The sequence below is a fragment of the Sorex fumeus genome, unplaced genomic scaffold, assembly GCF_029834395.1.
Source record: "Sorex fumeus unplaced genomic scaffold, SorFum_2.1 ptg000063l, whole genome shotgun sequence".
NCBI lineage: Eukaryota > Metazoa > Chordata > Mammalia > Eulipotyphla > Soricidae > Sorex > Sorex fumeus.
The window spans coordinates 80,169,024-80,196,561 of NW_026606120.1; the positions used below are offsets into that span (position 1 = coordinate 80,169,024).

General features: G+C 39.0%; 1 protein-coding gene across 8 annotated transcripts in view; it reads left to right on the forward strand.

Annotated features, from left to right (window-relative positions):
* TANC2 (tetratricopeptide repeat, ankyrin repeat and coiled-coil containing 2) overlaps nucleotides 1-27,538 on the forward strand; it is a 413,565-nt gene that overhangs the window by 196,686 nt on the left and 189,341 nt on the right. For 6 of the 8 annotated variants that reach the window (XM_056126689.1, XM_056126693.1, XM_056126691.1 and 3 more), the window contains one exon: nucleotides 17,400-17,510. The exons of the other annotated variants lie outside the window; for them this stretch is intronic. In XM_056126689.1, coding sequence (XP_055982664.1) covers nucleotides 17,400-17,510 — 111 coding nt within the window. The remainder of the gene's footprint in view (nucleotides 1-17,399; nucleotides 17,511-27,538) is intronic. 8 annotated transcript variants of the gene reach the window in all.

Consider the following 27,538-nt stretch of genomic DNA (forward strand, 5'->3'; position numbering starts at 1 on the left):
GAATTTTGTTCTTTAACCTAGCATCTTCTAGACTTTTGCCACATCTTTTTATAACCATATCATTTTTTTAATCTTATATTTGTATCTCATGCTTTTATTACACAAATTTGCTTTAAAACAAACAGCATTACTATTTACTTGAAAATCATTTTCATGTATTATAAGATTAACTTGAACATTAAACTTTTTTCCCCTCTGATAAAAAGGATTAGCTACTATTGCATCACATAACTTTTTTTTCTTAATGTATTTACAGGATTGCAAGATCATTAAAAAGTGAGTAACAGTTAATTTATTAGTCAGAATATAGACTAGATTATGCTCTTACAATAAACAAATGAAATTTTTCAGTGGCTTAACCCAACAAAGGTCTATTGTAGCTCTCTATGCAGGTTTGGGCAACTCTCCAGGACAGCTGTCCTTGATGCAATCACACAGCAATCTGGGCTACAGTAATCCTGCATTTCTATCCTCCCAATTTGAGACCTACTCTCTGAGATTTATGTGAGAGGCATACTAGAAAATTCTTTCTAAACTTGACAAGAGTTGACAATTGTAGTTACTCCTTTGCCTGAAAAGGAATGAAAATTAGGATATGGGTAGGCCATAGTAAAGTCTTCCATACTATGGAATTTAGGACTATCTACTGCCATCTTTGTTGATCACTTAAAATCTCAAGAATAGGGAGGGATATGGCTCAAGTGATAGAGCACATACCCTGGCATGTGTGAGGTTCTGGATTCATTCTTAGGCAATGAAAAGAACAACACTTTAAAAATAAAACCTGTCACGTGTACAGGTTTTATTTTAAAAAATAATCCCTTTTCGGTTGCCATAACAGAATGCTTACCCACCAACAGAAGAGGTGTGGAAAATTAGTGAATTTGTTTTTGTAAAATGGATGGGCCCTTGATGACCAACTTTGTGAAGCCCTGAGATATTATTTCAATTGTGGGCTCGGTTTCTTTTCTTTTGAAAGGGTATTCACTGAACTTATCAATTGTTCAGGATTTTAAAAGATTACCCTTACCTTGGTCTTTTTTATACAGCTGTATGCTTCTATTGACCTGCTTTGTTTCTTGCCTGTTTGGAATTTCCTGATGTTACATGTAGTTTGTTTGTTTGCTTAAAAATGGCAAAATAAATAAAATAAAAATAATTCCTTTTTATTTAAAAGTCCCTTTTAATTATTTTTTTAAATTCCTTTTTTCTAGATCATTTGCTCCTACCCCAGTATCTTCCTTAGTTTTGTGACAAAGTTTATAAAAAGCATGTTATATGAATCTAGTGAGAGTCTTCATTTCCAGATGAATCTATTTTTTGTTTTTGTCTTTCTAGGAATTTGTTTTGTCTGAATTTTCTAATCTGCAATCTTGGTAAACAGAGTTCACTTTATTTTGCTGCACTACACACATTTTATATTTTTTTTTACGTAGCCTAAGTTTTAAAGATACTTGTTTTCTAACAGTTTATTGCCAAGAAGATGTATGAATATTGCATTTCTATGAATATAGAGCAGTATACAACAATTTTTATTTCAGTTTGGCATCTGACGAATTGGAAGAGAGAGATTATAGAGTATAGTACATGTGGGTGAAGATACAAGGAAAATCAATCTATAAAACATACATCACTATACTTTAACAGAAGAATCAGAAGAAAAGGCAAAATATGCTTTTCACTCTATTAATTTATAAATTTTTTTTTTTCAGTTTGTGAATTAAACCCAGATTTCATGTATTGAAGTAATGCACTTTATTGCTAAGTTCGTCTCTGTCCTTTTGTTTGGGTGGTGTTTTTTATTTGTGTGTTCTTTTTTGCTTCCGGCCCATACCCAGTGTTGCTTAGGGTTGACTCCTGCTTCTGTGCTCAGAAATCACTCCTAGTGAGGCTAAGGGATCAAACTTGGGTTGGCATGTACTCTCTCCACTATACTCTCACTGTGGCCCCCGTACTTGATTTTAAAAGAGTAATGGTTTACTACTTTAGCACTGTAGCACTCTCCTCCCATTGTTCATCCATTTGCTCGAGCGGGCACCAGTAATGTCTCTATTTACTACTTTAATCAGTTAAAATTATTTCTACAGGAAACAAACCTTTATTTGATAAGAATTATCCTCTCAACATCTTTGTTTCGGGGGGGGGGGGTGTTTGTCAGTAGTAAGGAATATATAAACTATAGATATAAACTATAGTCTTTCTCGTCATCTACTTTTCACTTGTATCTAGCATATGAAAAATTCTCAAATACTGTTACTGTCAAATACTGTTAAATTATTTTTTTAATTTTTTATTAGTCAATCACTGCAGAGTACAGTTACAGAGTTATAATGATGGAGTACCCATCCCTTCACCAGTGCCCATTCACCACCACTAATCCCAGTATCCCTCCCACCACCCGTACCCCATCCCTCCCATCCCACCCCACCTCTGTGGCAGGGCATTCCCTTTCATTCTCTCCTTTTGGGTGTTGTGGTTTGCAATAGAGGTATTGAGTGGCCATAGAGTTTGGTCTATAGTCTGCTTTCTGAAATACTGCTAATTTTTGGCTCATTTTTTTCTCCTTTGCTTTTTTGGTTTTGATTCTTCTATTTTGGGGAAGGTAGACAAAAAGAAAATCTTTGGCATTTCCCTTTTTTCAGAATGTGGTGTGTGCCATTATTTAAGCTCAGTCAGGATACTGGGTAGGTTGAAAGGATGCTATTCCCACCTAATACCAGATGTAAACCCACCATAAATTGGGTGTTATGAAGAAGGATAAGAGTTTCACAAGTACTACCTTGCCTTCTATAAACTACTTCCCACCTCTCCTCAGGAAACTCACCATGCATGAAGGCTTCCCTCTATTCTCCTCCTCTGCCCTGTTCGCCTCTCCCTACCCTCTCCCCACTCTCCTTCTCTACCCTTTTCTTTTCCCCTTTCCTGAAATGGGGCCACACCAAATGGTGCCCAGGGACTGTTTCTGGCTCTTGTTGTCTGGGGTTTTTCCCAGTGCTCCATGGGACCATGTGGTGCTAGGAATTGAGCCTGGGTCAGCCATATGCAGGGCAAATACCTTTCTGCTATCTCTCTGACCCAAAATTTATTTTTTATTTAACAGTTTAGGCACTGAATGCCATGAATGAACATTATACAGTGTTTTCTATGGAAGTCCTATTTAAAACTTCTTTAAATGTAGGGGTGGGAGGGATACTAGGATCCATGGTGGTGGAAAATGGACACTGGTGGAGGGATGGGTATTTGATCATTGTATAATTGAAATCCAAGCACAAAAATTTGTAAGTCTACAACTGTACCTCATGGTGTTTCACTAATAAAAATTAAAAAATAAATAAAACTTTTTTAAATGTAGTGTTCTCTTTTCAGATAAAATCTCTACTTTCTAACTTCCTCACCAAAGTTTATCCTTCTCTTCCATTTTTTCTTAAAGATTTTTTAAATTTTAACTCTTACATTTCAGGTAGTTTATCAGTTTTGAGTTACTACTTTGAATATGTTATATAAAACAGTATGCCCAGTTTCCTATTTGTGCATGTGATATCCAGTTCTTCTATCATTATTTATTTTAAGAGGGATATTTCCCTGTTTAGTACATTTGCCAAATAATTTGACATTGTGCTTATTTCAATAATCTTATTCTTACATTTTCAATAATCTTACTCTTACATTGGTCTGTATGTATATCTTTATGGGGAAAAAAACACTTGATTATTGTAGTTCTGTAGCAAACTTTGAAATTGTGAAATTTTGTATCTCCAACTTTGTTCTTTTTAGGATCAATTTCTTATGAGATTTCATCTGAAATACCAAAACCTTCTGGGATTTCTGCCCAAACCTGCTGGGTTCTGAGGGTTTTTTGTTTTTGTTTTTGTTTTTTTCATGTAGGAGCACTGCTATTTATTCAGCCATTGATTGGCTGATTGAATTGGGCATGAACATCTTACTTTTTTTTAATTTTTTATAATCTTGGTATCTTGCTGGAGCGATAGCACAGTGGTAGAGCGTTTGCCTTGCATGCAGCCAACATGGCCGACCCGAGTTCGATTCCTCCGCCCCTCTCAGAGAGCCCGGCAAGCTACCGAGAGTATCTCGCCCGCACGGCAGAGCCTGGCAAGCTCCCCGTGACGTATTTGATATGCCAAACACAGTAACAACAAAGTCTCCAATGGAGACGTTACTGGGCCTGCTCGAGCAAATCGATGATCAACGGGAGGGCCTTTACCCTTTACCCTTTTAATTTTATTTATTGAATCACCATGAGAGCAGTAACAAAGCCTTCGGGTTTAAGTCTCGGTCATGCACCAGTGCCCATTCTCCACCACCAAAAACCCCAGTTTACCCCCATCCCACACCCTCCTCCTACCTGTGGGGCAGATGATTTCTACATTACTCTCTCTCTACTTTGATTACATTCAATATTTTGACACCAGACCCACCATTATAATTTGGGATTTTACCCCAACACTCATCTGCTGAAAAGGCAACAGTAGACAATTTGTTTTCTATTGCTGGTTAAGGATAACATATGATCTTGCGTGGCTGCAGTAGTGGCTGTGCAATTTTGAAATTTTAACAATTAAATCTGGAGGGATTTCTGCTAAAACCTGCTGGGTTCTGAGACATGTTCCTGAGTCTCTGGGATCATGGCCGTTAAGCAGCTTGATCAGGAGCCAGAAAGGCCGTTCATGGGCAGCGACTCGGGGTCTTCTTGGGCAGGGAGGAAGGGGTTGGCTCCACCCCCATCCCATGAGGCCCCGTGTGTCTCGTCACTGAAGATCCAAACCTGACTGCTCAATGGCTTCTTGAGGATGGCGGCCACTGAGCCGCCTAAGGGGAGCAGGTGGAGGGACAACACCCTTTCCCCCCTGGGGTGGCCTGGGGACAGTAACCTACTGAGGGGTCTGGACGCATTTCTACTAAAAGCTACTGGGTTCCAAGATTTGTTTCTGAGTCTCTGAGATCATGGCCGTTAAGCAGCTTGATCGTGAGCCAGAGAGGCCGTTTTTGGGCGCTGACTTGGAGTCTCATTGGGGTGGGGAGGAAAGGGCTGGCTCCACCCCCATCTCGGGAGGCCCCACGTGTCTTGTCACTGAGGGCCCAAATCTGACTGCCCAATGGCCTCTGGAGGATGGCAGCCACCAAGCCGCCTAGGGGGAGGAGAGCAGGCGGAGGGACAGCACCCTTCCCCCCAGGGGGTGGCCTGGCAACAGTAATCTACTGTGAGTCCAGACGCATTTCTGCCAAAAACACTGGGTTCCGAGATTGGTTTCTGAGTCTAGAGTCCAACTCGGTTTTAATGGATTTTTCTCTTTCTGGAAAAGTGTTATTGATATTTTGATAGGGATTACAACATAAAGATTACTTTGGAAAGTATTTTCATTTTTATAGTATTGTCTTCCAAACTGTGAAAAGGGGTATTTTAATCTTGTATTTGCTTTTAATTTTTGGAAAATGATTTATAATATTTAGTATTCAAGTCTTTAGTCTCCTCGATAAAGTTGATTCATAAATACTTTGCTACTATTTTTCAGTTGAATTGCTTTCTCGATTTGTTTTTTGAGTTGCTTATTTTTGGTATATTTTTGTGTGTTAATTTTTGCATCCTGCAACTTTGCTAAATTCATTAGTTCTAAGAGTTGTGCAATTTTTAGGGCACACTGCTCTTAAAATGATGTCATCTACAAACAATTTCTTTCTCTTCTAATTGGTATACTTTATCTTCCATTTTCTCATCTGTAACTAAAATCTTTTTATCCTGGGGCTGGAGAGATAAGATAGCAGGGAGGGACTTCTGTTGCATGTAGCTAACTTGGGATCAATCCCTAGCACCCCATATGGTCCTGCTAGCCTGCAGGGAGTGATCTCTGAATATAGAGCCAAGAGTTACCCCTGAACACTGCCAGGTGTACCCCCCCAAAACAAACAAACAAAACAATCTTGTTTATCCTTCTTTCGTATTTGACAGTGCTTCTTTAGCTTATCCTTACTGAGGTTTTTTTTTTTTTTAATCTCAAAAGCTAGCTTTGTGAAAACACTTTATTTTTATATTTATCCTTCAGATTCTGGGTGGAGCAATAGCATAGTGGTAGGGCATTTGCCTTGCACGCAGCCAACCCAGCCAAGCCGGGTTTGATTCCTCCACCCCTCTCGGAGAGCCCAGCAAGCTACCGAGAGTTATCTCGCCCTCACGGCAGAGCCTAGCAAGCTACCCGTGATGAACACAGTAACAACACCTCTCACGATGGAGACGTTACTGGGCCCGCTCGAGCAAATCAATGAACAGCAGCAGGAAGACAGTGCTACAGTGCCTTCAGATTCCAGTTTTTAAGTAGTTACTAAAATTCTTATTTTAATGTCCTTATGCTTACTTGGACTTGGTGTGCTTCGTCTACAGTCTTACAGTTTGCAGGAAGGTCTCCAAGGTGGATTCTTCTTTCTCATCTTTATCATCCCTGTGTGTTCTCCTCATTGCCCTCGTTTTCCAAATTTCAACACTACTGCCCCAGGCCCATGAAGGCACACCCCCAACTTTGGGATGAAGTGGAGTGAATACTCTGTCACTCTTTCTTCAGAAAAGGCCACCAATGATGGATTTACAACTTTGGACAAATACAGCATAGCCACAAAAGTTATATTGCTAAAGAAGTAAATATAAATCCTACCAGACACAGTATACTCTCAGAGGTTAGCCTTGTTTTGTATTTTGTAACAGCTCTTAGGAAGGTTCTCTTAGGGATCTGCTAGGGGCAATGCAGAGGTATTTATAGATGGCTTCACAAACTTTACTGCACTTCAGAAACCCTTGGGGAACTTGCTAAATACAAACTTCCTCCACCCTCCAGAGTTTCTGACCTGACTATCTGCATTTTTCCAGGTGATGCTATACTACTGGTACATTGACTAATCAGCACCTATCCTACTCATAAAAGGTTGAAAACCAGTAGTGTATCACAGGTTAGTAATTGCCAGTCAGAACTGGCACTCAGACAGGTGCTGGTCCTTTGGTATAAAAAAAAAAAATGAAAAGAACTGGTCTAAGTCATACTGTTTAACTTTCTGTATTCCATATTATGTCATTGTTCAACATAGACCTTAAATTTGAATTTTTTGCCATCTTCCAAAACAGTGTTTCCCAAAGTGGGAAAGATCCCCTCTTGGGGGTGCTGGACCCATGGAAGTGAGTGGCAGTAGCAGCTATAGATGCAGTTGAGAGTCACTTTTTGTTTGCTTACTTGGAGGTAGATTTTGAGGAGGGCACTAAGTAATTTTTTTTTCCTGAAAAGAGACCATAGACCAAAGAAGTTTGGAAACTTCTGTTCTAATGTATACTGTGTTTTCTTCAGCATGTGACTCCCTTTTCAGTTTTCAAAAATAATTGGTGATACCACTGTTTCTCCCAGACATCTGAGACATCTCCCACATGTATGAGTCAGACTTTCCAGATCCTGTTAAAGCAATAACGACAGCCAGAGTTTATAGATGATTTATTCCCTGATGGGCATTGTGAGAGCATTTTATTTGAACTAGTGTAATCCTCACACTTTCCCTATTATTTTATCAGTACTCTTAACATGAAACTGATAACTCGTTAAACTCAAGTGTGTGCACTGCAGCGGGATCTGCATTCTCACCTAGCCTGAAGTACAGGCACCCACACAAAGGGAAGCCTGTTGGCTGGATCCTCAGCATTTCACCCCCATAACCACCCCTCATGGTGTCCCTCTAAAGTCGAGTCCCAAAACTGTACGGAAGAAGTTACTTCATGTATATCCTATATTAGAGGTACCAATGAACCCAGGCATCACATTTCTTTACCTCTCCACAACTCACAGTAACATACAGAGACATCCTAACTGTTGGTTTCTAACCACACAACAACACACAAGTAACAACTCCAAATTGCAAAGCTTGCAATGGTAAAGCAACATGGAAACCCACCAGGCTTAGTGAGTGATGTCAATGGCCCAGATGACTCAACCAGTAATAATGAGCTATATAACCTCTCAGATGAAGAATTTGGAACGGAACTGTTAAAGATACATAAGGAACTCAAAGAAACAAAATGTACTGCCAATAAAATACAGGAGGATATGAGACTGGAAATGAGGAAAATACAAATGTAAATGCAAGCAGAAATGACAGATTTGAAAAACTTGGTAGGTGAAATGAAAAATTCACTGGAAGGCCTCAGCAGCAGAGTAGCAGCTGCTGAGGACAGAATCAGTGAACTCCAAGATGAGGGGCACAGAATCACCAGACAAAAGCAGAACATACAAAAGAGCCTCAAAATAAACCAACAGCTAACAAGAGAACAACGGGATGAAGTCAGAAGGAATAAGAATCATTGGGGTCCCAGAGGACAGGAAGAAAACCCTGATAAAGAAGCAGCTGTCAAAGCCATCATTGCTGAAAAGTTCCCAGAGCTGAAGAGTGCATGCACCCAAATTCAGGGTGCCCAAAAGATACAGCTAAAAGAAATCCAAATAAAAATACTCCAAGGTACATCCTAATCATAATGACAAAAACCATAGACAGAGATAGGATACTGAAAGCAGCAAGATCTAAGAGAGAAATTACTTACAAAGGAGCATCCTTAAGATTTACAGCAGACTTATCAGACAAAACCCTCAGGGCCTGAAGACAGTGGTGAGATATAGTGGAAAAAATGAAATGAACATCTCAACAAGAATACTCTACCTACCCAGCCAGACTGTCATTCAGATTTGAAGGGAAAATATACAACTTAATGATAAACAACAACTCAGGAACTTTGTGGACTCAAAACCATTGTTGCATGAAGAATTAAATGAGTTTCTTTTAGATAAGATATACCCCACAAACACACCAAACTCCTACAGAAGATAGCACAAAAGTATAACAGTAATGTCTCTCAATGTCAGTGGGCAAAATGCACCAATAAAGAGACACAGAGTGGCAGGATGGATTAGAAAATTAAACCCAGCACTCTGTTGCCTGCAAGAAACACATTTGAATAGCCACAGATTCAAAGTCAAAGGGTAGAATACAGTTCTTGAAGCAAACAACACCTCTGGAAAGCAGAGATGGCCATGCTAGTATCAGACAGCATAGACTTCAAGCTGAAGAAAGTTGTAAGAGACAGTTGTAAGAGATCATTTCTTAATGATCAAGGGAGCTGTACATCAGGAAGATCTCATACTCCTAAATGTATATGCTCCAAATGAGGGAACAGGAAAGTACTTAAAACAGCTGCTAATAGACTTGAAGAAAGACATCAATGGCAACACAACAGCAGTTGGAAACTTCAATACCACTTTTGTCACCTCTTGATAGGTTAACTAGACTAAAGCTTTGCAAGGAAATACTTTATTTGAGGGAAGAAATGGAAGAAATGTAGCTAGTACATATAGATTCATACTTTGCATCCCCCCAAAAGCTGAATACATATTCTTCTCCACTACACATGGAACATTCTCCAAGATAGAACATATGCTAGGACGCTAAACATACCTCCATAAAATTAAGAGGATAGAAATAGTATCAATGATATTTTCAGAGCTGGAGCGATAGCACAGCGGGTAGGGCGTTTGCCTTGCAAGCGGCCAACATGGCCGATCCAAGTTCAATTCCTCCACACCTCTTGGAGACTAGCAAGCTCCCTGTGATGTATTCGATATGCCAAACACAGTAACAATTGTCACATTGGAGATGTTACTGGGCCCACTCGAGCAAATCAATGAACAACAGAGGACAGTGACATTGATATTTTCAGAACATGATGCACTGAAAACAGAAGTTAATAACAGAGAAACAGAGACTCACATCAGATACATGGAAATTAAACAGCTTGCTAATGAACAATCAGTGGCTTAGAGAGGAAATAAAAAAAATCAAAAGATTCCTGGAAATGAGAATGAAGACACAAGCTACCAGCACTTATGGGATACAGCAAAAGCAGTGTTAAGGGGAATTTTTATAGCTTAACAAGCATTCTTCAGGAAAGAAGAAAGAGCCCACATAAATAATTTAACTTCACAGCTTACAATCTTGAAAAATAACCAACAAAAGGAGCCCAAACTAGACAGAAGGAAGGAAATAATAAAACAGAACAAAAATAAAGGAGCTAGAAATCCAAAAATCAATTCAAGAGATTAAGGAAACAAAGATCTGGATTTTTTTTTTTGAGAAAATAAACAAGATCAGTAAACCATTAAAGAGACTCACGGAGAAAGAGAGAGAAACCTAACTGAATCAGAATTGAAAGAGGGGACATCACAACAGAAACCACAGAAATTCAAAGAATCATCAGAGATTACTTTGAGAAATTTTATGCCACAAAACAAGAAGACCTCTAAGAAGTGAATAAATTCCTGGATTCCTGTAACCCCCAAGGCTGAAACAAGAAGATTTGGAATACCTGAGCAGACGTATCACTATCAAGGAAATTTAAATGGTAAACAGAAGTCCCTCCCAAAAGAAAAGCCCTGGCTATTGGTCCCCAATGCTGTGCCCGTCTTCTTCCCCACCCAGGTCAGTTTTTCCACCAGTATTCGAACCCGGGACTTGACTTTCTCTCTGCAAGCGTCCCAGGTGTCCTCTACAAAAGCTATAGCAATCCTTAGAGGGGAAAAAGATGGGAGGCATCACGATCTTCCCCAACTGCAAACTGTACTACAAAAAGCAGTAGTAATTAAAACAGCATGTATTGGAATAAAGACAGACCCACAGACCTATGGAATAGAGTTGAATATCCAGACACAAACCTTCAAATATGTGACCACTTAATCTTTGATAAAGGAGCAAGAAATGTGAAGTGGAACAAGAAAAGCCTCTTCAACAATTGGTGGTGGTAAAACTGGACAGCAACATGCAAGCAAAAAAAAAAAAAAAAAACGAACTCAGACCTCTGTCTAATGCCAGGTGCAAAAGTCAGATCTCACATGGATTTAAGACCTCAGATCAGACCTGAATCCATAAGGAACATGGAGGAAAACAGGCAGTTCCCTTCATAACATTGAAGCTAAAGGCATCTTTAAAGATGAAACATCACTGACCAAGTGAAAGGAATGATAAACACCTGAAACAGTTTATTAAGCTAAGAAGCTTCTGCACCTCAAAAGAAACAGTGACCAAGATACAGTGAAAGCCCACTAAATGGGAAAAATTATTTACCGAATACCCATCAGATAAGGGGTTGATACCCAAGATATATAAGAGACTCTCTCGCCCTCAGAGCAGAGCCTGGCAAGCTACCCATGACGTATTCAATATGCCAAACACGACAAGTAACAACAAGTCTCACAATGGAGACATTACTGGGCCCGCTTGAGCAAATCGATGAATAACGGGAGGATTGTGACCGTGAGATATAAGGGACTAGTAAAACTTTACAAGGAAAAAAAACTCCAATACCACCTAAAAAAAAGGAGAAGAAATAAACAGAAACTTCCTTAAAAAAGAAATCCAAATGGTCAAAAGGCAGGAGAAAAAATGTTCTGCACCACTAATCATCAGAGAGATACAAATCAAAACAATAGTGAGATACCACCTTACACCACAGAGACTGATACACATCAAAAGCAAAACATTCAGTGCTGGTTAGGATATGGGGAGAAAGGGAATCTCATTCATTGTTAGTGGGAATGCCAGCTGGTCCAGCTTTTTTGGGAAAACAATATTCCTCAAAAAACTAGAATTTGAGTTCCCTATATGGCCCAGCAATACCACTTTTGGGAATATGCCTTGTAGGCACAAAAAGACAAAGCAGAAATATCTGCACTTCTATGTTCATTGCAGCACTATTCACAATAGGCAGAATCTGTGAACAACCTGAGTACCCGAGAAAAGAGGACTAGATAAATAAACTATGGTACATCTACACAATGGAATACTATGCAGCTGTTAGGAAAAATGAAGTGATGAAATTCGCTTATAAATGAATAGACATAAAGGTTATCATGCTGAGTGAAATAAATCAGATGAAGGGGGACAGATATAGAGTGATTATGACTTATTTGTGGGTCATTTAAAAAAAACATAGTATGAGATTAATACCCAAGTAGAAACATGGGCCAGGAGGGTTGGTCCACAGTTGGTAGCCTGTATCAGGTGCTGTGGGAGAAGGCAGTTGCGATAGAGAAGGAACCACTCTGGCAATGATAGTTGGAAATGATCACTCTGGATAAGAACTGAATACTCAAAGTAGGTAAAAGAACAAACATGATAATCTCGGTATCTGTGTGGCAAACCATAATGCCCAAAAGTGAGGCGAGAGAGAGAGGGAGGGAGAGAGAGAGAGAGAGAGAGAGAGAGAGAGAGAGAACAGAGAGAATAAAAGTGCCTGCCATAGAGGCAGGGTGGAGGATGGGGGGATGGAAACTGGTGGAGGGATGGGTGTTGAGACGTATGATAGAAACCCAAGCATGAACAGATTTTTATCTGTGTATCTCATGGTGGGCCCAGTAACGTCTTCATTGGAGACTTTGTTGTTACTGTGTCTGGCATATCGAATACATCACGGGGAGCTTGCCAGGCTCTGCCGTGTGGGCGAGATACTCTCGGTAGCTTGCCGGCCTCTCCGAGAGGGGCGGAGGAATCGAACTCGGGTCGGCCATGTTGGCTGCATGCAAGGCAAACGCCCTACCGCTGTGCTATCGCTCCAGCCTGGCAAGCTACCGAGAGTATTCGATATGCCAGACACAGTAACAATAGTCTCCAATGGAGACGTTACTGGGCCCGCTCGAGCAAATCGATGATCAACGGGAGGGCCTTTACTTTTACTTTTACTTTTTATCTCATGGTGACTCAATTTTTCAAAAAATGATAACTCTCAAAAATAAGGAAAAAGTGAAAGAAATGACAACCTAATGTATAGGTTATCAAGTTCCAAAGTCCAGACCTTTTCATTCCTGTGCTCACTAGGACCCTCATCACTCTGCCTCCAATTAACACTAGTTCTAGTGCTTTGTCTTAAAATACTTTTTTGCTTTGTTCTCATAGTGAAACATTCCATGCTCTATTTTAATAAACTCATGATGAGCGCATCACCACATCCAAGTATTGTACTAATAAGTTCTTTACATGCTTAGATTTGAAACCTCATAACCCTATGACTTTATCACAAAACAGAGGCTTGGTTAGGGTGCATAATGTCCCAAATTTCTTACAATTTACAATGCCTAGATCTAAATCTTTGAAATGACTGTCTATACTCATAAACAGTATGCATCCTCTTTCTTATCCTTTGCTAGATCTCCAGTCAAGTCTCCTAAAACATTTTTTTAAATCATCTTACCAATCAGTGAAGTTCACTTATCAAAATAGAAGCTTCCTTCCATCTCTTAAATCACAGTAAAGTTTCTTGTTTTGTTTGGCAGGTGTGGCAGGGGAGGGCATTTTGGACCACATCCAGCAGTGCTCAAGGGTTCATATGTGGTACGGAGGATTGAACTGGGGTGGAGTCCATTCAAGGCAACCACCTAATTCTTGGTACTGCCTCTTGGTCCCCTGGGTTTGGTTTCCTCCTATCCTTTTCATTTCAACCACTTTTTTAATTTTATTTTTTTATATCTATTTTTTATTGATTTTTTTAACATTTTTTTATTACTGAAACACCATGAGGTACAGTTATAGACTTCTAAAGTTTTGTGCTTGGGTTTCAATTATACAATGATCAAGTACCCATCCCTCCACCAGTGCCCTGATCAAGTACCCATCCCTCCACCAGTGCCCATCCTCCCCCACCACGGGTCCTAGCATCCCTCCCACCCCCCATCCCCCCCCCATCCCACCCTGCCTCTGTGGCAGGGTATTCCCCCTTGTTCTCTCTCTCTTCTTTTGGGTACTGTGTTTTGCAAGAGAGGCCTTGGGTGGCAGTCATGTTTGGTCTATAGACTACTTTTAGCATGTCTCTCCTACCCTGGGAGGGTCCTCACAACACCCTTTATTTGGTGCTCTCTTCTCTATCTGAGCTTCCTTTTCACCTAGCACATGTGGCTGGCCTTCAAGTCATGGAGCAAAATTCCTGGTACTAATCTCAGCCATTCCTGGGTGTTAGTCTCCCTTTTTGTTCATTTCAACCACTTTTAAAAAATATTTCATAAGCCCTTTGACTCAGATTCTCTTTCTCAGTTTTTGGGCCACACTGCAGTACTCAGGAGTCACTCCTTACTCTGCACTGAGGATTCACTCCTGGTGGTGCTCAGGGAACCTTATGGGATGCCAGGAGTTAAACCTAGTTTGCCACGTGCAAGCTGAGAGTCCTATTTGCTGTTTTATCGCTCCAGCCCCTGACTCAGATTTTCTTGCTCTCTGAATCATCTTTGTATATTTTTAATGAAATATATTAAAAGCTTAGATTTTGGGGGCAAACAACATGTCCCATCTTCCAAGTTGACCTTTGTTTTGGGGTTAGAGCACTGGCTTTGTATGCAGCAGGACCAGGTTCAATCCCTGGCCCCCCAAGTACCCCAAGTACCACTGAGAGTGGTCACCTAAGCACAGAGTCAGAAGTAAGTGCTCAGCACAGCTGAGTATGCCCACCCCCCCCCACACACACACAAAATTGGCCTCTTGTTTTCCACAGGGCAGTATTGAGTCCATTGGACAGTATGTGTACTTGTGATTGTACATCTTTAGTGTGATTGACTTACAAATAACACTGTTTCTAAAAATTGGGTGAAGATAATATTGTAATCTTCCCCAAAATAGTTTAAATGTATTGTTAGGCATTGTACAGTATTCCATGGATGAAGATGGGGGAAAAATAAGCAAGTATGTACTATGAGCTATAGTGATCAACTCAGTTGCAGTTCCCTGGGAAGGGAAAGCAAGCTTATATAGTATTGCACTTCCATCTCTAGGATCTTACTTCCCCACCTTGATTTCATTCATTATTCTTGTACTTTCCTCATACTTAAACTTCTCTCCCATTCAGCTTCTTACATATCTACCGTAAGTTGATTTCTGTCTAGTAGGCCCAAATTTTACTATAAAAATTAGTGATATTGTGAAGTATGTAGTCCCTTCATCAGGGACCACAGCTGTCTTTGTCAGAGCTCAGCAGGTAAAATGATAATTTTGCTGCCATGGCAATATGCTTTTTTAAAAATCTAGTATAAGACCTAAGAGCCTTAATAATTGTAATAATTTATTTTATACTAAGCAGTATTGGTGGAAATATTTCATTATTTCTGAGTTGATGAGATAGCAAAAGAGATTCTAATACTTGTGTTTTTACCTGCAGATATGTTTATAAATCTCTTGAGAACCTTTTTTTTTTTTTTTTTTTTTTTTTTTGCTTTTTGTGTCACACCCAGCGATGCTCAGGGGTTACTCCAGACTCTGCACTCAGAAATTACTCCTGGCGGTGCTCGGGGGACCATATGGGATGCTGGGAATTGAACCTGGGTTGGCTGCGTTGCAAGGCAAATGCCCTACCCGCTGTGCTATTGTCCAGCCCCTTGGGAACTTTTTTTATGATAGCAATTTTAAAAGATAAATCCAAGTACTACACTCTTAGCAGAGATGAGAGTTGTCATTCCAAAGCTTAAGTGCAGGAGGGAATCATAAAATAACCACATTTTGTTTGTTTTTTTAATATACTTTTATTGTTTGCTTTGTTTTGGGCCACACTAGCGATGCTCAGGGGTTAGTTACTCCTGGATCTGCATTCAGAATCACCCCTGAGGCTTGGGGGACTGTATGGGATGCCAGGAATCAAAACTGGGTCAAGTAGTTGCAAGGCCATTGCCTTTCCCTCTGTACTATCATTTTGGCCCATGTTTTTTTTTAATATACTCTTAAAATAGACATATACCCTAAGATTTAATGTATTATTTTGAGTGTTAGAATACTATAAAAACATTTTAATAACTTATTTTTATTCTTCAAAGAAAATAAAGCCAAGTTCTGAGCGTTATAATGATAATGACTATGTTTTCTATTGGTCTTATACGAGGTAATTTAGGAATAACTTAGAAATCTAATGGATGAGGATTTTGAAAGACATGCAGAAAAGTTTTGAAAAAAGTAATATGATCTTAGGTACTCACTTGTCTTAGATACCATTTGTTATGACACTAAAATAAGTATATGCCAGTTGATTTAGAGTTAAGTGATAGTTTTGCTCAGTAGCTTCACCCTGTCTAGCTTTAAGTTTTGGTTTGTTTTTTCAGTAAGGATCTCTCCACCTTGCTTGTGGGCCCAGATGGTATTTGCCAGGTATTCCAGACCTGGTAGTAGTGCTCTAAACCAACAATACTGTGCTACTCAGACCCAGCAGTGCTCCAGTTCAATTCCATGTACTACAGCAATTGAACTGGGTTCCTTTGAGCTGTATTCCTGTCCCGTTATTACACTGTGTAAAATAGAACTCTGTTTAAAAGAGCCAAAGTAATTTTTGTAACTTTTAACTTTTAACATATGTAATTATTTATGTGTATGTTAACAGTATTTCTTAACCCTCCCTAAAAATTAATTTAAAATATTTCTGCAAGCTTTTACCAAGCAAAAATTTTAATACCTTATATATTATTATTTACAAGAATAAATGGATGCCATGTCATGAAATATTACTTTGTCTTAGACCTTTTGAAACTGAATCATATCTTTTTAGTATCCAGTGTCAAACTGCATGACGTAGCTAGTAACTTAGTCAGCTAGCACTTTTGACTTCTTGCCTTAGTAACTTAACAGTCAGGTGATTGATTCCCTTAAACTAAATTAATCCAGCATGGTTTTATCATAACTAAATGTTTTAAGATTAAGAAATATTATTTAAGATAAAGAAAACATTTGGTAATAATTATTAAAAAATTCTTAAATCTTAGTCCTGGATTCTCCTCAGTTAATACCTGTATTTAGAGGCAAAATAAGACATAGGAAAGATCTTTGTTTTGCAAAGCAAAAACAGCTAAAGGTGCTAGACACTTTGCTCATAGACTTGAATATTAGAATTTCAGCTTTTTCAGTTTACAGGAAATTTTTTTTATAAGACCCATCTCCTCTATGAAGAATGTAGCTAATTTTTCACACACACACACACACACACACACACACACACACACACACACACACACACACACACTAGGGTAACCTGATCTGAGTCTGACAGAGTGTGTCGTTCATTTAAGTGCTTCCATCTGTTGCCTGCTGTTCCCCTTACTCATGACCCCTCTGTGTTTCTCTCTTTCCTTTCCCCTTTTCCTTCCTTCCCTACGTTTTTCTTTCCTTTTTGTTCTTCCTTTCTATTTTTCTCCTCCCTCCCTTTTTATCCTTTGCTTTCCCTTTCCCCCTTTCTACCCCATCTTTTCTCTCTCTCTCTCTCTCTCTCTCTCTCTCTCTCTCTCTCTCTCTCTCTCTCTCTCTCTCTCTCTCTTTCTCTCTCTCTCTCTCTCTCTTCCTTTCTTTTTTTTTCTTAGCCCCTCTGAGGAAAGCAAAGTTTGTTGAGAGCCCACGAATTCCAGAGTCCGAGCTTGGCTCACCAACCCTCACTTCAGCTCAGAAACTGGACGTGGATGCATACTGCCCTGGTAAGAGTGCATGCAAATGTCTGCTTTGAGAGAGGGAGGTTTGGATCAAGCCCATCCAGAAGAGCAGTATTTTGCACATAAATTCTTAATAAAACATATTTGTTACCTTTTTGGTAACTTATCACATATTTTCCTTATTAGGACAGAGCTTGTACTTAACATCCTCCTTATTGATATCATAGAGTAAATATCAAAACATTCAAATATGATTTGTAAAGAAAATAATTTGGGTAACTAAATAGTTTTCCTAGTGATTTTTATGATAGAAGATACTTAGAGAATTTTTCTTTGGCCTTGTGCAGACAGCAATGTTAAAGATAATGGAGAACATTAGCTCTTTGCTTATGGCCACTATGCTCTATTTCTTTTGGATTTTTACATAGTTTTAGAAAATAGTTGTGATGTTAGAGACATTAATTAGAAAAGAAACATTATAGGTTCCTGATTTGGACTCTTGGACACTCACTTTTAGAAATGCTTTTTCTCATGAATGGCCAGAAAGCACATGTGGGAGTTCACTGAAACCCTTCTTGTGTGGTAGCCAAACTGAGACAGACTCATTATCAATGCTTAGATTCTTCCAAACTTAGATGAGTTGCCTGGCAACATCCTTTACACTCACTTGACAGTGAGTCTATAGAGCTGTGTCAGAAATGTTCACAGCTCCAGTTGAGTGTACAGATCAGAGCTTTAGTACAGGACCTTAGAAGACAGGGTTTTAGGTCTTTTGTTTATTCCTGCTCATTAAAAGTGATGTTAAACCATGGTGAATGCAACCACTGTGTCTTTACGGTACTAGGGGTCAGGAAAATAAAATGATATCTTGTTCTGGAGAGGTTATCAGTAGTTCTAAAATGAAATGTTATAATGATATGCCTTTGAAACTAGTAAGACATGTATTTTTAAAAGACAATAGATGGAAACATGGGCCAAAATTAATCATAGACTTTTGATCTTATTGATCAGTTTTAAATCAGTAAGACCTTGGAGGCCTCACTTTCAGAGGCACAAAATTCTGCAGTTCATTCACTGTGACTGTTTATTTTTTAAATAACATTTGTATATTAGGAGCCATCTTTTCTCTCTCTAAAAGGAAATATAAAAATTTTTAAATGACACCATAGCTGATTGTTAGAAGACTTTTTAAATGTAATTTCCTATTCTTATATTAGTTTTGGAAGCGAAACGTCATCAGAAGGAGGCCTTTTCTGTTTCAGATTTGCAAATTAGAATGATTGTTGGGGAGACTAATCTTTCGCTTCTTGGTTGCTACTAACCATTCTTAGTCTGATATAGCTATTGCTATTGTCAAGGAGCAAAAGTAGCAGCTAGGTGTTGGAATGCCAGTACTGAATCACTATTAAAAAGTCTTATCCATATTATTATTTATGTATACTTTCCACAAGTATGAATTCCTTGCTGAATTGGATTGCACCCAAACTAAACTTCAGTTAAGACATTCTAAAAGTAAGGAAGAAACTAAAACGTGTTGCCAAAATATTAATTACCATGTTCTGCAGTCTCCTTTTATTACAGTGTAAAACTCAGAAACTTCTTAGTGATTTTCTCTTTCATAATAAAGATATTAAACTCTGAAAATGAATTTTTACTAAGAGTAGTGACGAGGATTAAAGCTGTTATATTCTTTGTAGTTCCAAACAAGAAACAAATGAATTCGGTGTACTTATGAAAGAAACAAACAGCAATCCATGCTTTTAAATTTTCTTTTGTATGGAACATACTAACAGGTAATACTTGTATTTTATTATATATTCACACATAATGCACACAAGAGTTCTGGTTTTTGTTTTGTTTTGTTTGGGGGCCACACTCACAACTTTCAGGGGTTACTCCTGGAAGCACCTTACCTCCATCCTATCTCTCAAGCTCCCAGTTGTGATATTTTCTTATCTACTTCTTTTATTCACTACTATCACCACTTGTAAATTTAGAAAAATAGTCATCAATCATAACTTAAAGTTTAGAGCAATAATTTTCAGACTTCAGCATGAAACTTGTTCAAACACAAATTGGTAGGTCCATCCTGACTATTTACCTTTCTAACAGGTTCTCAGGTGGTTACTAAAGCTGTTGCTTGATTATCCATACTACTAGAACTAACTAGGTTATAGGCCACTGTAGACTTCTTAAAGTATTCTGATAAACAGTGATGGAAGTATCTCAGATTCATTCTATAATGACTTATGTAGAATAACTCGAGATGATGTTTTTATATACTCTAAATTTAAACCTTTTTAAAATTATTATTTATTTATTTTTATAAGTTGTTCGTGATTTGTTACATTCAGTATTTCAACACCAATCCCACCACCAGTGCAACTTCCTACCACCATTATTTACAGTTTTCCCAACCATCCATCCCTCAAACCTGCCCCTATAGCAGGCCCTGAATAATTTATTTTATATTGCTTGCTATAGCACTGTAGCACTGTCCTCCCATTGTTCATCGATTTGCTCGAGCGGACTCCAGTAATGCCTCCATTGTGAGACTTATTATCACTGGTTTTGGCATATCTAATATGCCATGGGGAGCTTGCCAGGCTCTGCCATGCAGGCGGTATACTCTCGGTAACTTGCCGGGCTCTCCAAGAGGGATGGAGGAATCGAACTTGGATTGGCCACGTGCAAGACAAACGCTGTGCTATCAGTCCAGCCCTGCTTGCTGTAATTCACTAAAAATGATTTAAAAATATTTTAGCACAGCGGTAGGGCGTTTGCCTTGTGCGCAGCCGGTCTGGCCAAGCAAGGTTCGATTCCTCCGCCCCTATCAGAGAGCCCAGCAAGCTACCGAGAGTATCTCGCCCGCGCGGCAAAGCCTGGCAAGCTACCCGTGACGTATTCGATATGCCAAACACAGTAACAACAAGTCTCAAAATGGAGATGTTACTGGGCCCACTTGAACAAAATCGATGAACAACGGGAGGACAGTGTTTGTTTGTTTGTTTGTTTTTGTTTTTAGAAGAAGGTCTGTGAACATTGTTGTGTCTTACCATAGAGCTATTAAGTCCTCGTAGAATAGGTTACTAACATGTTTTTACCAGTTAAGCCTTGTATGTTTATGTTTTCTTAATCAAAATTGATTGCCTTCTACTTTACATCCCATCCAGTGTGGTATGCTATTACTGTAAACCTTCTGTTTTTGTTTTAGGGCTATACGCCTGGTGCTCAGATCTTAGGCTTGCTCTGTACTCAGGGATCACTCCTAGCAGTGTTTGGGAAATCATGTGGGATTCCAGGTGTTGAAGTGGGTCAGCCACATGCAAAGCAAGCACCTTACTTGCTATACTCTCTCACTGGCCCCTACATTTAAACCTTGTGTAGCCTATTTAGATTGGAGGAAGAATAATGCTTTTGTGTGAGAAATGAACATATTTTACTTGTTTTGTCTTTTTCTGGGCTGGAGCAATAGCACAGCGGGTAGGGCATTTGCCTTGCCTGTGGCTGACCTGGGTTCAGCTCATTCAACCCTCTCAGAGAGCCCAGCAAGCCACTGAGAGTATACCGCTCACACGGCAAAGCCTGGCAAACTACCCGTGATGTAATCAATATGCCAAAAACAGTAACAAGTCTCACAATAGAGACGTTATTGGTACGTGCTTGAGCAAATTGATGAACAATGGGAGGACAATGCTACAGTGCAGTGTCTTTTTCTATCTTGTTTGTGTGTGGCTGTCTAATTATCAATACTGTTTTATATTTAAAAGGAAATTATGGATCAAATCAGAGCAAGTCTTTGATATTTGGAATGCAAATTCTAGGATAAGGAACACTGGAATAAAGCTGTTGATTCGGAGTATTTGTCTGATAAAGTTATTCTGTCTGCGTAGCATTAGACTTGTTATTTTTGTTTTTGTTTTTTTTTACCATACCTGCTGTGATCAGAGATTACTCCTAGTTCTGCGCAGGGATCATTCCTGGTGGGGCTTACGGAAACAAATGGGGTGTCAGAAATTGAAACTAGATCAGTATGTGCATGGCAAGGACCTTACATGCTGGACTGTCTTTCTAGTTGCTAGCTTCTGAATATCTACTTTGCCTATTTCTCAAATAAGATATTCTACATGTAGAAAAATGTAAGAAAAATACAAGTTAATGGTATATCTTGGTTTTGCAATGAAACCATTGACATAATTGATACTGTTATATAATAGAACTATCACAGTAAGGAATATTAAGTGTGTGATAATTGTAGTGGAAAGTAAGGCTTAGAGAAAATTTAAATGATTTGCTTAGGGTCATAAGTGAGACATATTGTTGAACTTTTGAAGTGTCCAGAAGTTCTTTGCTTCTAATTTTATTACTGTGTAAATTAATTAACACCCATTGATAGCCCCTTAAGAGCAGAAATTCAGTTTTTAAGTATGAAATAGGACTATTTTTTCAGAATGACTTAAGTCAATTTTAATTAAAAATTTTCCAAAATGAATTTTGCTACATCTATGTAATGGAATGCTATGCAGCTGTTAGAAAAGATGAAGTCATGAAATTTATCTACCTTATACTATATACTTTATACTATCTTATAAGTGGATAGTCATGGAGAGTATCATGCTAAGTGAAAGGAGTCAGAAAGAGAGGAACAGACATAGAATGACTGCAATCATTTGTGAAATTTAAGATAACATAATATGAGACTGACACCCAAGGACAGTAGAGAAAGGGCCAGTAATATTGCTCCATGGTTGGTAGTCTGCCTTGTGAGCTAAGGGAGAAGGCATCTGGATAAGTCAATGATGGTTGGAGGGATAGTTCGGGATGGGAGATGTGTACTGAAAGTAGATAAAGGGCTAAATGTGATAGCCTGTTAGTATCTGTATTGCAAACCATAATGCCCAAAAGTAGAGAAAAAGTATGAGGGAAGTTATCTGCCATAGAGGCAAGGGGAGGGGAAGGATACTGGGAACAAGGGTGATGAAAAATGTGCACTGGTGGAGGGATGGATGTTCGATCATTGTATGACTGAAACTCAAATGTGAAAGTTTTGTATCTGTATCTCATGGTCTCGGTGATTCAATTTAAAAAAATTTTTTTTCCAAAATGAAAGAATAGATTCATCCTGCACTCTTAACTTTTCTTCCTATAGCATTACTTATTAGCAGTGTGACCTTTAGCAGTCTACAACCTTCTAAACCTTGTTTTTCCTCATCTGTAAAAATGAGAATAATAATCTTGAGTCAGAAAGTACAAAGCAGATAGCAGAACACTTGGTTCGTAGTAAATGCTCATAAACTAATGCTAGGAAAATACTATATGGTGATATATGTTTAAAAATGTTGGTACAGTCATAATCATAATTGAGGTACGCCTCAAGTTTTGAAAGTGTTTTCTCAATAATTAGGGGGAAAGGCTGTAATGGTTTGGTATCATTTTTAGTTCAGTGTGTGTTACTATGTTTTAATTCTTATTTTTCCCCTTACTTTTCCTGTGATTTTGAGCATATCATGTAGCATCTGTATGCCTCAGTTTCCTATTATAACAACATAATTTATAGCATGTCCTTATTAGTTATTTTTGGTTTGGGGGTCACGCTCAGCGGTCGTTAGACTTACTCCTGGCTTTGTACTCAGGGATCTCTTCTGGCAGAGCTCAGGGGACCATATGAGGTGCAAGGGATTAAAGCCGGTAAGGCAAGGACTCTATGTGCTGTACTATTGCTCCAGCCCCTCATATCCTTATTTTTGTAATTTCACATATTATGTGTTTGTGTGGATGCACAAATAGAGATTCGTCTGGGAAAACACAGGAAAATACACAAAAAGAATGTTCTTTGGTTGCTTTCAAAGTAGAGAATGGGACTGACGAGGAAATCAGAAGAGAGTGGGCTGTGAGTCTCCTGGTAAAGTTAGGGTGCTGTATCTTGGTTGGTTGGGATTATAGGTAGTTTCAGTTTTCTCTCTTGGGCAGCAAATATTTCAGTAAAAGCTCAGTTAGAGCTGGGGTCAAATTTCTCTTACCAAACTCTGTATCTTCATGCAACTTTCATAACCTTTAATTCTTTTTCTATAAAGTAGTGATAAAAATAGGCCTTAAAATAGATTTGCTTGTTAAGATTAGGTGTAAAAGTAACGTATATGCCTATGCTTATAAAATCAGACAAAGAAAATGAGATTAGTACGTCTCCTTTTACTGTCTTTTTACTTTTTATATTCTAAAATTTCTGCAGCAAATTAAATATATATTTTTTAATGAACAGATACTGCTTAGGTTGACAGTCCTGTTTCTTTTTATCTTAGTGTTTTTACATTTTATGTTGCACATTTTAATAATACATAATTTCAAGTATAGAGATCAGCCTTGCCATAGATGTCAGGCCAGATTTACAGTTTTGTAGGAATTCTGACTACATGTGAATAGGTTAGCCTTAGTCAGACCAGTCTTCTGAAAATAATACAGGCTTTTATACACATCATATATGTACAAGGAAGTTTGAGATTAATTTTTTATAATAGATCTTTTTTAAGTTGCTTTTAAAAATTGCATTGTCTTTTTAGAAAGTGTTATTCATGATGACAGTAAAATTAAGATGTATTTGACATTGAAGAATAAAAGACTTTTTTTAAAATTTTTACTAGTGAAACACCATGAGGTACAGTTGTAGACTTACAAATTCTTGTGCTTGGGTTTCAGTTATACAGTGATCGAATACCCATCACTCCAAAAATAAATAAATAAGTTTAAACCTCAAAAAAAAAGACTTATAATTATTCGATTTATATTCTCTATGTATACATACATATGTGTGAGTGTGTGTGTGTATGTGTGTGTAGTGGGGGAAGGGTCACACCCGGACCTCTGCACTCAGGCTTCTGCCTCTGCACTCAGGTGTCACTCCTGGTAACCTTGGGGAACTATATGGGGTGCCAAGATTGAACCTAGGGTGGCAACATGCAAGACAAGCATCCTATTCCCTATACTGTCACTCTGGTCCCTGATGTTTATATATTATTTTTAACTTATAATACTTATAAATACCCTTTGGCATTTTATTTGGAATTCTTAGTAGTTATGTACATTTGATAGTATAAACTTCTGTAGATAAATAAAATACCATATCATACCATAGAAATGCTGTTAAGATGGATTAAATTAAAATACGGTAAAATATTAATAATTATGTGATCCTTATTTAGTGTTTTATAAACCTTAACTACATTTATTAGAGTTATGTTTATTTTGTATTATTTATATTAGAGCTTTTTTTTAATTAGTGAAACACCATGAGGTATAGTTGTAGACTTATAATTTTTTGTGCTTGGGTTTCAGTTATACAATGATTGAGTACCCATCCCCCACCAGTGCCCCTTTCTCCACCGCCAATGCTCCCAGTATCCCTCCTACCCCCCTATCCCTCCATCCCACCTCACACCTATGGCAGGGCATTCCCTTTTGTTTTCTCTCTCCTTTTGGGTGCTGTGGTTAGCAAAAGAGTCATTGAGTGGTAATCATGTTCGGTCTACTTTCAGCATGCATCTCTCATCCTGGGAGGATCCTCCTAACACCTTTTATTTGGTACTCCCTTCTTTATCTGAGATGCCTTTTCCCCTAGCATGTGCAGCTGGCCTCCAAGCCATGGAGTGAACCTCCTGGTACTTATCTCACCTAATCTTGGGTGTTAATCTCCCATGTTGTTACTTTATATTCCCCAGATGAATGCAATCTTTCTGTGTGTGTCACTGACTTTCTGACTCATTTCACTTAGCATGATACTTTCCATGTAGTGCCACTTGTATGTAAATTTCATGACCTCATCTTTTCTAACAGCTGCATAGTACTCCATTGTGTAGATGTACCAAAGTTTCTTTAACCAGTCATCTGTTCTCAGGCACTCGTTTTTTTCCAGATTTTGGCCATTGTGAGTAGTGCAGCAATGAACATAGAGGTACAGATGTCATTTCAACTGTACTTTTTTGCCTCTCTGGGATATATTCCCAGGAGTGGTATTGCTGGGTCAAATGGGAGCTCAATTTCTAATTTTTTGAGAATCGTCTATACTGTTTTCCAAAAGGGCTGAACCAGTCAGCATTTCCACCAGCAGTGAAGGAGAGTCCCTTTCTCACCACATCCACGCCAACACCGGTTGCTTTTGTTCTTTTGGATGTGGGCCAGTCTCTGTGGTGTGAGATGATATCTCATTATTGTTTTGATCTACATATTCCTGATGATTAGTGATGTAGAGCATTTTCTCATTTGGAAAGTTTCTGTTCATTTCATCACCCCATTTTTTGATGGGGTCAGATGTTCTCTTCTTGTAGAGTTCAACCAGTGCTTCGTATATCCTTGATGGTATTGGGTAAATATCCTTTCCGATTCTGTAGATTGTCTTTGTATTCTGGTCACTGTATCTTTTGAGGTACAGAAGCTTCTTAATTTAAGATAGTCCCATTTGTTTATCTCTGTTTCCACTTTGTTGGTCAGTGGAGTGTTGTCTTTGAAGATACCATTAGCCTCAATATCGTGGAGGGTTTACCGACCTTGTCTTCAATGTACCTTATGGATTTTGACCTGATGTTGAGATCTTTAATCCATGTTGATCTAACTTTTGTGCATGGTGTTAGGTCGAGGCCTAAGCCCATTTTTTTTTTTTTTGCATGTGGTTGTCCAGTTATGCCAGCACCATTTTTTGAAGAGGTTTTCCTTGTTTCACATCACATTTCTTGCTCCCTTATCAAAGATTAGATGTTCATACATTTGGGTTGTGTGTATGGATATTCCACCCTGTTCCATTGGTCTGCGGCCCTGGCTATGTTCCAGTACCATGATGTTTTAGTTATTACCGCTTTGTATTAGAGTTTGAGGTTGGGGAGGGTAATGCCTCCCCACGTCTTCTTCCCAAGAATTGCTTTAGCTATTCGTGGGCGTTTGTTGTTCCATATGAATTTCAGGAGTGCTTGATCTATTTCTTTGAAGAATTTCATGAGTATTCTTATAGGGATCACGTTGAATCTGTATAATGCTTTCGGGAGTATTCCCATTTTGATCATATCAATAGATGCACTAACTGGAAGATGGGGGATCTGGGTGGAGGAGGCCCCAGCCCCCACCAACTGCCCCCGGCGCCATGTAATCCCATCAATGGACAAGACCCAGAGACTATAAAACCCTGCTCCCAAAAGAGAACAGTGCAGAGTCTCCTGCCTTTACGCCTGGCTGTTCTCACCGGGGCCCCTTGGAGGAGGGTAGGTTGAGTTTTCCTCCCCACCCCAAGCAGAGCCCCGGCAGTTGAAGACCTCTGGTTCCAGCCACAGCCATGCTTAAGACCACTCTCCACATGTTCGGACAAGCCTCACTCATGAAGAAACCAGCAGAGGAACCCAGGTGTGCGGGACCTGGGGCGTAGATCTCCAAGCCTGCTCGAATTAGGACTGGGGCCTCCTCCACCCAGATCCCCCATCTTCCAATATGTAGGTGTTACACCCACCAACTGCTCCCGGCTCCATGTTATCCCATCAACGGCCAAGGCCCAGAGACTATAAAACCCAGTTCCTGGAAGCAGCCGCACGACATCTTATTATCTAGTTCTTACTCTGGAGAACCTGGCAGGCTACCAAAAGTATCCTACCCACACAGCAGAGTCTGGCAAACTCCTTGTGGTGTATTCAATATGCCAAAAACCAGTAACAATAATGGGTTTCATTCTCCAAATGCTGAAAGAGCCTCGAATGTGGCACTTTTTAAAATCTCAGGCTAGGACAAAGGAGACGTTACTGGGGCCTGCTCGAGGCAATTGATGAACAATAGGATACAGTGAATAGATGCAGAGAAAGCTTTTGACAAGATCCAGGACCCGTTTATGATGAAAACTCTCACCAAAATGGGTGTTGAAGGAACTATCCTCAAAATAGTCAAAGCCATCTACAACAAACCCATGACAAGCATTATTCTCAATAGGGGAAAACTAAGGGCCTTTCCTCTAAGATCAGGGACAAGACAAGGATGCCCACTATCACTACTTCTGTTTAACATAGTACTGGATGAAGTACTTGCAATAGCAATTAGGCAAGAAAAAG